The 12,948-nt window shown below is 45.9% G+C and overlaps 1 protein-coding gene across 6 annotated transcripts in view; it reads right to left on the bottom strand.

Annotated features, from left to right (window-relative positions):
- Window positions 1–7,594, bottom strand: part of TLE1 (TLE family member 1, transcriptional corepressor) — an 85,519-nt gene extending 77,925 nt beyond the window's left edge. For 5 of the 6 annotated variants that reach the window (XM_079790306.1, XM_079790307.1, XM_079790308.1 and 2 more), the window contains exons 1-4: window positions 6,251–7,594; window positions 5,337–5,437; window positions 3,362–3,425; window positions 3,206–3,250 (exon numbers count right to left, since the gene is read on the bottom strand). In XM_079790306.1, coding sequence (XP_079646432.1) covers window positions 3,206–3,250; window positions 3,362–3,425; window positions 5,337–5,437; window positions 6,251–6,274 — 234 coding nt within the window. In that variant the 5' untranslated portion in view covers window positions 6,275–7,594. Of the gene's footprint in view, window positions 1–3,205; window positions 3,251–3,361; window positions 3,426–3,674; window positions 4,953–5,336; window positions 5,438–6,250 lie in introns of those variants that run through there. The other variant, XM_079790311.1, reaches the window with a different exon arrangement.
- Window positions 7,595–12,948: the final 5,354 nt, after the last annotated feature.

The following is a 12,948-nucleotide window of genomic DNA, read 5'->3' as shown; positions in this document are numbered from 1 at the left end:
CAAGTGAGGAGTGTGCAGGAGACAGCCAATCAGTGATTCTCTCATCACTGATGTTTCTATCTCTCTCTCCCTCTCCCTTCCTCTCTGAAATCAATAAAAATATATATTTTTAAAAATTTTACACAGCTAAACACACTAGGCAGAAACCTCAAAGCAACTAAGACTCACAGTAACCTGCTGGTTTTTACTGTACCCTAACACTTCGGTGGTATCAGAATTGCCTTAATTTTTAATGAGAAGTCTCCACCTTTTCTTGTAAAGAGATAGCTAGAGTTTAAAATCTACCTAGAGAGAAATGGACAGGCAGAGATCTATACCAGTAAAAGACTCAAAAGAAAAAACATTTGTCTAATGCTATGATAAAAGATTTAAGTATCCATTACCACCACTAAGCCGTTGACTTCTCAGTAACCAGCCACAAATGGGAGCAGAGAAAGTAAGGGGAAGACTTATCAGGAAGTGTTGACACAACATAAACATGGACTGTGGGCACCAAACCAAGTAAGGAAACCACAATTATACCACTCTTGATTTGGACGCACTTCCACTTTTTTTTTCCCAGACGGAAAAGTCTGGTGTGACTTGACAGTGAAATCTCTAAAACTCACTCCTTCAACAAACCCGCTGAAAGGTGGGAAGGGAGAGCCGCAGTCACACTGGAGATAAATCTTAACATTAAAGCTCTCTCCACGGAAAGTTTCCCCATTACTGCATTTTTTTTCAGTAACAAAGATGTTGTCAGAAATGACAATTTTTTTGTGTCCCCAGATGATGCCTTGCTAGCATTTGGTTATAAGCCATAAAGCAGGACTAATTTCAGCCTGTCAGGAGTCTCGCTAATGCCCAGTTTCCCCCTAGAGAGAATTCCTGTCAAATCTAATGAGAGCTCCAAAGGCCCTCTCTACAATATAATGAGCACTTAGGCCATGCTGGTGATCAGGCGGCAAAAAGCATCAATTTGAGCCTGGCTACACCCTGGGGGCCAGACGTCACCAGTTTTAATAAGAATTATGATTACTAGCTGCATCGAATGTCTCCTCAGAACTTATTATTAATGTGTGACATTCAGGAGGATGTTTTTTCAAATGTAAGGCCACTTTAAACTGAATTATAGCACTGCTTTGCATACCACTCTAGTTAAGGGTCTGTCAGCATTTACAATATAAACTAAATTTCAGAGAGCTGAATTCCCTACTATGAAGAATATGGCATCTCTGAGCTTTTCATATTTTTTAAATTACTGAGCCAGTTACATACAGCATATTATTAATGCATAGTGGCTCCTAGATGGACAAATGCCTCATGGAGTACAGGTTATTAGAAAACTATTTTCACACCATGGAGGTTCCTGACCCTCTTCTCCCCTTCTTCCTTTTTCCTATGTGATAAAGAAGAGGTCACTCTGCCATGTAACCTATAGGAACCCAGAAGAATTACACACCTCCTTAACTCCCCCAATAAATCCAGCACCAGCATATATCACACAAAGATGGCATTCCCTTGTAAAAGAGTCAGGGAGGTTATTAAATCCTTTGAGTTTATGAGTTTAAGAAAAAAACTTGATCTTCTCTTAATCTTCCAGAATACTTGATAGGAGAAAAAAAAAAAAAGATGGGAATAGGGAGCTTTAGGATTAACTTATTCTAAACAATGACAGGTTAGAACTTCTTGACCAAGTTTATTTGCATAATTTATTTAAATGACCATAGATCTTTTAGTCCAATTACTATCAACAAGTTACAAGTGTTCCAATCAGGCACTAGCCATTTAAACACACAAAAACAAAGACACAAAAACAAAGGCACAAACCCAACATAAACTAAGCTACCAACTCTGTAAATCAGAATAAAATCAGCGCTTTGAAAGGCCCAATGGTATTATTAATGAAAGGCCCTGAATGTCACTATCTCTTTCCAAACACATATCTGAGAACAGATCTAATGTACAGGATGATAACTTAACATTATGAAACCTATGATGAATTAAAAATCAAAGAGTGCAGAGTTACAAAAGCAGAATTCAACTCTGAAACACACTTGCTTAATGAAAGTCTTTGAATATAAGGAAGATCTGAAGCCTGAACTAATCAATTTCTCCACTGTGCCCCAGCCGGTCAGCCATGCTCTTTAATTTAATGAAACAAGGGTTTGAGATGAAATAGCACATATACATCAAGTAAGAATTGTATTGTTGCACTTTGAAATGTGTCCAACTGTGCAACTTCATCTGATGATAATTTTTTAAGAGGCAATCGATTTCTAAAAGACTTATTGTACCAGCGTCTTGATGAAAAAGTGAATGTCAGCATATCTCCAGAATACTTACGCCTTGCCATTAATGCTTTCTTTGGCAGACAATGACTACTCAATCGAGGGTCCTTTGGGCTGAGCAATCATTTAGCTTTTCTTCTCTTATGAGGTCCTTAGTGCCTTGTTCCAGCTCAATACTCTTTTTATACACCATTATAGTAGCCATAAGTGTGAATTTTATGGGAACTTGCAAACTCATAGTCATAGCTAGAGCTTTCCAGTCACTAATCTTTTCATGCTTTTAAAACCACTAGGACTGAAGCAACTCCCAACATATGCTGTGGCCATAAAAGAACACTTTTTTTTTTCACCTCCAAACCTGCACCAACTGAGAAATTTTTTCCAAAAAGATGTATGCAAATAAGCCACTAATTCTGAGTATCACTTTATACAGCCCCAAAACATAAAGAAAATTCCATAGTTAGTCTTATATCTTGTTTAACCTTATTTAAAGATGGGAGTGTCTCACAGGTCCACACTTCTTTCCAAACCAGAACAAAAACATTAGCAACTTAGGCAACTCTACAGAATGCCAAAATCTTTCAGGGAGAATATATCTATCCAGGTAGAAAAGGAAACTCGGAATCTCAATTCCCATCTGCCTATATAAACAAGCTAGTTTACATTTCCAAGAACCTCTCACTCAGTCATTTAAAACTTGTGTAACTGTCAAGAAGCAACCCTTGCTGCAGAATACTACCACCAGTTTGCAGGAATACAAAGTCCACTATGTATTGGTTGCTTTACAGTTTTCACTTATAAATCTTTTGAAGTAGGTCTCATTAAATGAGACTAAGGCAGAAAAATGGCATACAACCCCCCTACTAGAGGGCAAAGCCAGTATTAAAAACCACGACTCATTTGTTGTTTTAGCTTGAGACTGAACTAAAGCTTACCTGTTTATGCATTTCTATGTTTAATCCATATGACATTTCATAATACTGTAAAAAAAAAAAGAATCAAGCATTTCATTAACTCACATTTTATAATGCTAAAAACACATATTTGCTCATATTATGTGAAGAGGAAAAAGTCTAATCTTGGATACCTACCATCACATAGTGCCTCTGCATTTCTGTCTTTTCACTTGCCAGTTTCTCACATTCCAATTTAAGGCTGCGAAAACAAAACAGGCAACTTAATGTAAACATTATGTCACTTGTTTTAACATCTGCCTCACATATTTGCACTTCAAGTAAAAACACAGACCAATTGGGAAAAGCCATAAACTATCTAGGTAAACACCCAAAAACTTTGTCCCTTCGTTTAACAGAGAAAAGAAATTAAGTGAGCATTACAGGGTACCCACTCAGCAGCTGTTCAGATGCACCAAGAAGAAAAAATCTGTCAAAACCTCTGATCTACCCTTAAGACTGTTGTCTCCTGGTGGTCATCTGTTCGTTCCTACTTCCCTGCATCAAGGTTTGCTTCTCTGGAAGGACTCCACCAAAATCAGGCCTTGGCTTAATCTTCAGTCTCAGGCATAGGCGGTACTATCTTTGCCAACTCAGTCTCTAGGTTGTAAAGTTACTTCTACAACTGTTGGTCCCTTTGAAAAACTTTGGTTTTTAAATCCCTGCCAAAATATGTCAAGCAGCTATTGTGATAGTGGGTTGGAGTCCTTCCTGATTGGTAAACACGGTGTGGGCAGGTATGCCTCAAGCTCTAGAGATTATTATCTTCAAGTAGACAAAAGGTCAATAACCAGAAAGCCTGACAAAATAAGAAAATTCAGCCCTGGCTGGTTTGCTAAGTGTTTAGAGCATTGGCCCGCAGACTGAAGGGTCTGGGGCTTGATTCAGGGTAAAGGGCACATACCTCTATTGCAGGCTCAATCCCCACCCAGGTCTAGGGCACATGCGGAGGCAACCAATCGATGTGTTTCTCTCACATGAATGTTTCTCTCTCTCTCTCTCTCTCTCCCCCTTCCCTTCCACTCTGTCTAAAAATCAATGGTAAAAAACATCCTCAGGTGAGGATTAACAACAACAAAAAAAGAAAATTCACACTAAAGCATATGTGTGCTTTTTCTCAACCATGACAAAAATTAAGTCAATTACAGCGCTAGCTGGTTTGACTCAGTGGATAGAACAGTCAACCTGCAAAGTGAAGGGTCCCAGGTTGATTCTGGTCAAGGGCACATGCCCGGGTTGTAGGCTCAATCGCCAGCAGGGGGTGTGCAGGAAGCAGCCGATCAATGATTCTCTCTCATCATTGAAGTTTCTATCTCTCTCTCCCTCTCCCTTCCTCTCTGAAATCAATAAAAATATTTTTTAAATAAAATTGTCAATTGCCGTTATTTCTTAGCTCTGATCAGTTAAAACTTCGTAGAAATGAGAAGAAACTTAACATTTTTTGAAAGTCCACTATGTATTGGTTGCTTTACAGTTTTCACTTATAAATCTTTTGAAGTAGGTCTCATTAAATGAGACTAAAGCTGAGATGGATATAAACGTAACTCCAATTCCTTGTCCTACCCAAACCAACCCAGAATGACACCAAAGCTGGTGAATTTCCCTTACACACATCAACCCCCTCGTCACCACCAATACTAGACACGGCTAAAAGCATCTCACTTCCCATAACGGACTTTGTCCCAGACCACCCAATTCTCTAGCATGGCAAACAAGTGATTTCAACACTGGCTTTGCCTCCCTGAACCCGCACTCCAGGGCTGGGCCATCGGCTGAACCAAGGTTTTAGCTCAGTCTGTTGCAAAATAAATAAATGTAGTGCAAATATTGATGGTTCTCATGCAACTCCTAAATACACGAAAAGAGACTCCCTGGAACAGCAGCAAACGGGCAAAAGGGAAACAATGGGAGTAGGAGGAGACAAGAGAAGGGGCTGCCCAGGAAGAGCCAGGAAAGAGGGTAACGTGAATGACAGATCTTTACTGCGACTCCACACGCCACCGCCTGGACGCCTGAATCAAGTACAGCCGTCGCCACCGCCTCCACCCGGCTGGGCGACAAGGAGCACCGGGCGGTCCGGGCGACTTTTCGCCCGGCAAGGCCGGACACGCACCTGTGATACTGAGCCTGCAGAAACTGGAATTCCTCTTTAATGCGGTCCAGGGACTCTGGAATAGTGAACTTGAAGGGCTGGCCTGCAGCCTGGTGCGGCGTCTGGGGCGACAAGCGAGGGGGACCGCAGGTCGGGGATGTGGGCGGATGGATAAAGCAGTAAGTCAGAGGAGAGAAAAGTGGGTGGGATACAAACAAACAAAAAAAATTACGTTAGAAGTGGTACAAGACGGAGTCTTGAATTCGAGTTTGCGCTTTACTTTGGGGAGGAAGAAAATGAACCCTCCTTTCCAACCCCCAGCTTCTAGAGAGGCTCGGAGCCTCTTCCAGCCTCCAGGGTGGGTCGTAATAAGTGCGCCGGGTCAGCCGGCTGGAGGGAAAGGGGTTCCCTAGCCGCCTCTGAGAATCGGGCCAGACAGTGGAGTGGAGATGGCCGCCCCCTCCCCCACGGGGGCGAAATGACCCGGGGGACTAGAGGAGAAAAACAACTCCCAATCGCTCCCAGTTCCCAGAGTCGCCTGGGCCACCTCCAGGCGCGCCAGAACGGGGGCCTCATTGATATGCAAATAGGCGAGACCAGAAACAAAGGGGGGCGCCCTACCGCCCCGGGGGGAGGGGAGGATGTGGCTGCGGGAGCCAAACCCCAGCCTCTCCGGGCGCCCCCGCCCTCCCTGTCTAGACGTCAAGTAGGAGTGGGCCCAAAGGAATTGGGGGAGATCGGGAGTTTCAGCCCACAACCCACTCCTGGAGGCCAGAAGCCGGGACCTCCCAGCCTTGCACTTCCAGAGACCGGAGGTTCCGCCGAAATGTAGCCGTCACCCACCTCCCTACGGCTCGGAAGAGCACCTCCTCCCCCACCACAGCCCTGCCCCCCCCCCCCCCAACTCCCCACTTCCCCAGCCAGCCGCGCCTCACCGGGTGCCGGCTCTGCGGGAACATCGCTCTGGCGGCGGCCGCGGCTCTGTTCCCGGGCAACTCAATTCTCCGCTCAATTTCCAACTTTAATCCCGCCGAGGAGAATTAAGCTGGGAAGCAGGCAGAAGCGGGACGCGCCGGGGGCCCGCGGGCCACGCACGCAGGCGCGCTCCGAGGGGCGCACCGGCCACTCGGCGCCCCGCGACTCCTGCTCCCGCCGGTGCGGGCTCTCCCGGTTCAGGGCCACATCGCGGGGCACCCCGGGCCCGGCAGCACCCAGAACCTCCGCAGCGACGCACTGTTTTCCAACCCGTGGGCCTCGACCGCCCGGGCGGGGAGGTGGGGGCGCGGTGGCTCCGGCCCGCTCCCGTAGGCTATCCGCGTGCGCGGCAAACGTCCCGGACAAACAAATCCAGGCGGGTTGCTTTCCTTTGCTCTGCTCCCGGTTCGTCTCTTCTCCGGGGTTTCCCCGTGGCGCCGACGGCGGGCGAGGTGCAGGTGGTTCGGTGCCCCGGCTAACCCCACACAAACAAACCTGGCGACGTTCGGAGCCGACCCCCGCGGGTCCAGGCAGCGCCTTCGGGCGGGCGGGCGGGCGGTCGCAGGCCCCCGAGAGACGGAGGGAAGCGAGGTAGTAGGGGCCGCGGTGGAGTCTCAGTCCCGGCAGAGGAGCGCCGAGGCGGGGAAAGTGCGGAGGACGCGCCGGGAGGCTGCTCGGCACACCCCGTGCGGCCGGCACTCGATGTTCTCTCCGGTTGCACAAACGTTCCAGGCCCGATGGGGGCTACTCCACGGAAGGTAGTGCCCCAGCCGCCCGCTGCTCCTGGAGGCTGGGGCGCATCCGGGCGCGGCGCCCGATGAGCACTCGCCCCGCACGACCGGCCCGGCCGCTTCGGACCTTTCCTCCGAGCCCCTTCCTCGGTCTTCTTCCCTTCCCTTCGTCTGCCTCCACGTAAAAGGCGCTCCAGCCCGCTGCAAAGTTCTCTTACGACCCGGGGTACGACATCTACGAGATGGTGGCGAGGAGAGCAGGAGTGAGCTCGGCTGCTCGGCCTCCCTCCCGGCCGGCAAACTCCGGAGTAGTCGCGACAGGGGCAGCCCGCGGGGGTTAAGGCACCGCCGGCCGGCTGAGGTCCGGGCTGGTGGCGCGGGTCCCGCCCGGCCTGGAATAGGTGTGTGGGGGTGCGGGGGGAACGGAGGGGGGGGGGGTGCAGCCAGCTGCCTCGGGGACGCGGGGCACAAGGAACCCGCCGACGCCGCTGCTGCTCCTGCAGCCGCCGCTCCAGCCGCCGCCGCCTCCCGCGTATCTCGCGCCGGTTACATTAACACGCGGTTTCACACTCCGGAGCTAACCAGCGCGAACCCCGCCCAGCCCCACGCGGGCCCCGCCCAGCTCCGCGCAGGCGGGGGACGCGAGCACCGAGCCGGCCGGCGACGGAGGCCGGGGCGGTTGGGACGGGGGGCGGAGCTAGCCAGCGTCAGCCAATCGCGTGTGTCGTGCCCAACGTGGGGTGCAGACGCCACACCTTCCCGGAGCCTATGGCGGCGCAGGAGTGGACTGGCCGCCCTGCTCCCACTCCCCCTCCTCTCCTATCCTACTGGCTTCCATCTCCGCTGTCTCCCCCGTCTCCCTCCCGCCCCTCCTCAGCCAGCCGCGTCCTACAGAGCTGGGTGAGGAACTGTTCCTGGAGGAACCGCGGGACGCGAAGCCAGCCAATGGGAAGCGGCGAGACGCGGAGATTGGCAGTGTGGATGGGAAGGTCGGTGGGAAGGAGAGCCGCGGAGCCGGGCTGTCAATCAAAGTAACGTGGGGCCGGCGAGGGAGCGCGCTGGGCGCGCGCGAGCAGGAGGGACCGGCGAGCGTGTCTCCGCGGAAGCTGGGGGCCCGAGTTTGCTAAAATCCTGCCACTTGTTCACTTTTCTCTGGAATGGAAATCCTGAGATTTAATGAAAGTAACTCAGAGACTATCCGCGTAGTTTATTGGAGGAGGATTAGGGGAAGAGGAAGGTAGGCTTTTTGTAGTTGAAGCCAAATGCATCTTTGGGGTGCTGGCCTCTTGTTTGATACTACACTTTTGAGAGTGAGGTCACATTTTAAAGAATATATTTTTTTAATTGATTTCAGAGAGAATGGGAGAGGGAGAGGGAGAGGGAGAGAGAAAAACATCAATGATGAGAGAGAATCATTGATTGGCTGCCTCCTGCACGCCCCCTAATGGGGATCGAGCCCGCAACCCGGGCATGTGCCCTTGACAAGAATGGAACCCGGGACTCTTCAGTCCACAGGCTCACACTCTAGCCACGGAGTCAAACCGGCTAGGGCGTGAGGTCACATTTTAAAATTTCTCTGAGGTTTGTTTTTCCTTGAGTTGCCTTTTCGCTACTGCACAAAAAGGAGTGGTCTGTGCACTTAGTGGAAAATGCATAAATGGGCAAAGCATTGGTTGTCGTGTAAGACTAGGCTTTTCATGCCCACGCCCCCTTTGCACCCAGCATCACAGGATTTGGTTTTTATCTGACGATTTCAAACCATTTTGCAATATAGTCAATCTGCCTTCGTTTGGCGGCAAGTATACCCAAGGTGCTGCCAGGGTAAGGCACTGCGCGTCCCAGTCGCAAATGCGATGCTGTGCCCTGCGGCTCGAAATTTAGGGTCCCTGTCTTAAAAGTCCCAGCTTCGCAGTGTTGGGGGATAAGCGGCTGCTGAGAGTTTTATGGGTCTCAGCAACCCGATCATGAGTCTGTCTGCAATTCCTGGAAACAAAGGGAGACAATAGGATAAGCGTGCATTGAGACCTGAAAAACCAGCCCTGCCCACCTCCCACCCATAGTTTGGGTGATACCCCAGGGCTGAGTCCTAAAGGAGCTAAATGGAAAGTGTTGGTGTAAATGCCTTGACTAAAATTATTATGAAGTGGAAATTGACTTAAAAGGGTTTTGAGATTTTCAATAAATGGGCATTCTGTATAAACTTCCAGTTTCTGTCTGTTTCTCCAAATATCCCACACAGCAGAAAACCTTCAGTATTGCTGCATTTATTCTTTTGTTTAAAGAACAGTTCAGTGGAGCTATTTCCACATGATTAGTGAGTGAATAATGCTGTTTTAGCCTAATGGTGGTGAATTCTTCCTTGAGAAAGACACATCTTTGACAAGCATTCATCTTACGTTGGATTGTACTTACCAAGTTTTTAGTGCTAATAACCAACACCGTGGTCCTATTATTTTACTTTCAAGAGACTTATGGAAAGACATTTATTGAAACAAATACAATTTGCAAAGATCTTTTTCTTGAAATATTAAAAGCATCCTTGTAGATAATACATTTCACTGTTGGAGTTGTTTTTAAATATGTATGCTATTGATTTGTCTATAATTGCATCAATCCCAAATATCAATTATAAATAAAAAATTAAAGGAGTGATATTTACCCAGCCTTTACAAGACCTTGGTAAGTTCTTAAACAAGTTTGGCTTTGTGGCTTTCAGTGTTCTTATTAAGGAGGTTTAGGAAGGGGGTCATAGAGAATGGGAAGGAAGGGAACACTGCCCCTCTTTTCTTGGTTAAATTTAGTGATGACCAGAACAGGCTTGCTCCACACACAGGACTTCTTAAAGTTGTATGATTCATGGGCTACTAAGTTTGCCCTTTGGCAACCTCTCTGCCTTGAAATCTTCATCTAGTGATCGGGACACAGATGCCACGTATGATCAGCTCCAGGACATTGTAGAAAGTCCTTGCCTATCACAAATATGCCTGTGTGTTTTTGGCTGGAACAGCTGGGGCCACTGAGACTTCTCCCTGGCTTACCCAAGTTTTACTTTGATTTACTGGCACAGGCTGATGATTAAGTTTAACAGGAATGAAAATATTGCTACGTCTCTTCTACTCTCACCTTTCCATCCCCTTCAAAATCATTTCTAACACGGTGCCTTTAAATGTTCTCTAATATAGCTATTCAAAGCAAACATGTCTACTCACTGTATTTCCCAGTTTGCCATGGGTCACAATTTGAAAGTCTCTTTTAACCGATGCTTTGTTACCAGTAGAGTTTGAAACACCAGGCCGTCTGGTTTCCTTATACTGTAATAACTGGGAAAAAGAAAGAGTAATGATTTTTAAATTGGAAGGCCTTTGATTGTGTGCATAAAGATGGTGTGTTTTCGATGGCTTCTCTTAGGGCAGCGCATTCTCCTTGAGAGAAGGGCCCCTTTTCAAGGTCATATTTTCTCTGTGATTGTCATGCTGTAATAATTACACTGTAAAACTCTCACCAAACTGCATTACAAGTGATGGTGTTTAAATAATCAAGTAGCTTTAATCTTACGTTTTAAATAAATAATATATGTGCAGATTGCCTACAGCCTGTTTAAAACAAAATGGTCCTACTCATGAAATCTATAATTTTGATCTTCTATTTAAAGTCTGTTAAACATAATCTTCTTTACCTTTAACATATTCATAGGTTGATGATGGTTTTACATGAAATAATATTAAACATTCCGCTTCCATAGGAAAAAAAAATTGTCTCTGAAAAAAGTTGTCTTTTTATTTTCTGAAAAAGAAACAAAAATATCATCAGATTGTTTATTTTATCTCCATATATGTATATATTTACATTCATTTGTTGCTGATTATCAAATGCTCAACTCAGCAATGGTGTAAGTCAGGCGTCCTCAAACTATGGCCCGAGGGCCACATGCGGGTGTTTTTGCCGTTTTGTTTTTTTACTTCAAAATAAGATATGTGCAGTGTGCATAGGAATTTGTTCATAGTTTTTTAAAAAAAACTATAGTCTGGCCCTCCAACAGTTTGAGGGACAGTGAACTGGCCCCCTGTTTAAAAAGTTTGAGGACCCCTGATGTAAGTAATTACAAAAACTAAATGGTACATATAGAGCAATAGGAAAAATTATGGCTGCTGGTTATAGAAATGATGCATCTTCTTTTAAATTTATTATGTTTTTATTTGAAATAAAGAATAATTATATCAAATTTTAAAGGGTGTTTTGACGTTTTCTCTATTCTCTATCTTTTAACTGTGAGTTATTGTGTATACATTTCCTCATTTGACTTTTTTTTTTTAGCTGGGAGTTTCTTAAACCTAAGAATGTAGGGTACAGAAACGTTTTTTCCCTAGAATTGCTTTATAACCTTCCCTTCCCACCTCTTTACCAAAGAAAAGCACAGGATGGGCATGGGGGTGGGGGTGGGTGGGTGGAGGGGAGAAAGCAGAAAAGAAAAAAAATCAGTAGCAGATCCATGGAGCAGTAAAACCTCAAATAAAATCACATCCAAAGAATCTCTTGTGGTTTCACACAATATGGTAAAATTAGAGATTGCAGGAAACCAACTAAATTAAACTGGGAGCATTTGAAGAGAAATGAGCAGACTTTATGAAAATGACACATTGACTGACCAGTATGCTTTTTTATCAACAATTTTTTGTTAAGACGCAGATCAAAGGAACCTGCATATGTTTTCATTTTGTTCTAACTAGAAAATTACATCCAGATGTTTAATAGGCATTCGGTTGGTTTTTCAGCATTGATTAGATATGTTGGTTCTGTTTGCTTACAAGTGTAGCCGGATCATTAGCTAATGCAAAGAAATGTTTGCTGTGAGTTGCTAATTAGGGCTTTTGGAAACCCTCCATACTCAAGAACAATTTGTACAGTGGCCAGAAGAACTTGTGGGGCTCAGGGAAGTTGTTTTCCCTTTTATGTCTGGGTGGGGAGAAGCAGACAACCCCATTCCCTAATCTCCCTTTGCCCACGGGGATTGCGATGCTATCCCTGAGAACTGGAGTGCAAATAAATTAGGAAGAGACCACACAGGCACTCCCAAACACAGAGATAAGTGTACTCTCTCTGGAACAGCCACCAAGTGTGTCTTTGGGGATGGGGGGAATGAACATCTAAAACGCTGAACATTAACATGTGGAAGATGCTTGGTGCTAATGTTATCAAATACACAGCCTTTTTAAGTATACTTTAGAGACAGATGGGAAAGCCCTTTATGATAAACGAGTGTACTTGAATTCATTACTGTAGTACTTATAATTAAAAATGTCTCCTTTGCAATTTCAGTACTTTAACAGGGTACAAGAGACCAAGCTTGAAAAGGGAAAGGCTGGGGCTGAGGGCGCGGAATTTGGGGGGTGGAGGATGAGCCTGGGAGGAAATGCAGTGTTTACCTTCCCAGCCCACCCATTTGTTTACCTTGTTAAAGCCCCAAAACTTGTAGGAGATTACCCATTCAGGAGGCTTTCAAATAAACTGTTTGAGAATGTGAGGCACCAGGCAGATAAACATCTTGGCTGGCCAATCATGTTTTTAAAAACCACTTGGCCTGCAGAAGAACACCGCCTCTGCTGGGGCCGAACTTTTGTTTATTTAAGTCTGTATTTCTAGAGAGAGGTATTGGGTCAAAATAGCCAGTGTTTATAAGCCATCATAGAAGTGCAGATACAAATGCTATGGTTGCGTGTTCTGTGTATCCACGCGCCTTCCAAGCCTGTTAACATCTGTCTTGTACACATGTATGGCACACTCCTATGTGTTAAATGCAGAGAGGTTAATTTGGGATTTTCACACCAATAGATTAGATTCATTAGTCTTTTTTTTTTTTAATAGTTCAAGCAGAGGGCTTTTCCGTCTGAGCTTTCCAAGTCCACTTAGGGAGATGTACTTGAAAAGCA

This window comes from Cnephaeus nilssonii (genome assembly GCF_951640355.1).
Source record: "Cnephaeus nilssonii genome assembly, chromosome: 14".
Taxonomy (NCBI): domain Eukaryota; kingdom Metazoa; phylum Chordata; class Mammalia; order Chiroptera; family Vespertilionidae; genus Cnephaeus; species Cnephaeus nilssonii.
The sequence above is the reverse complement of the archived record's forward strand: the minus strand, read 5'-3'. Positions and strand labels throughout refer to the sequence as shown.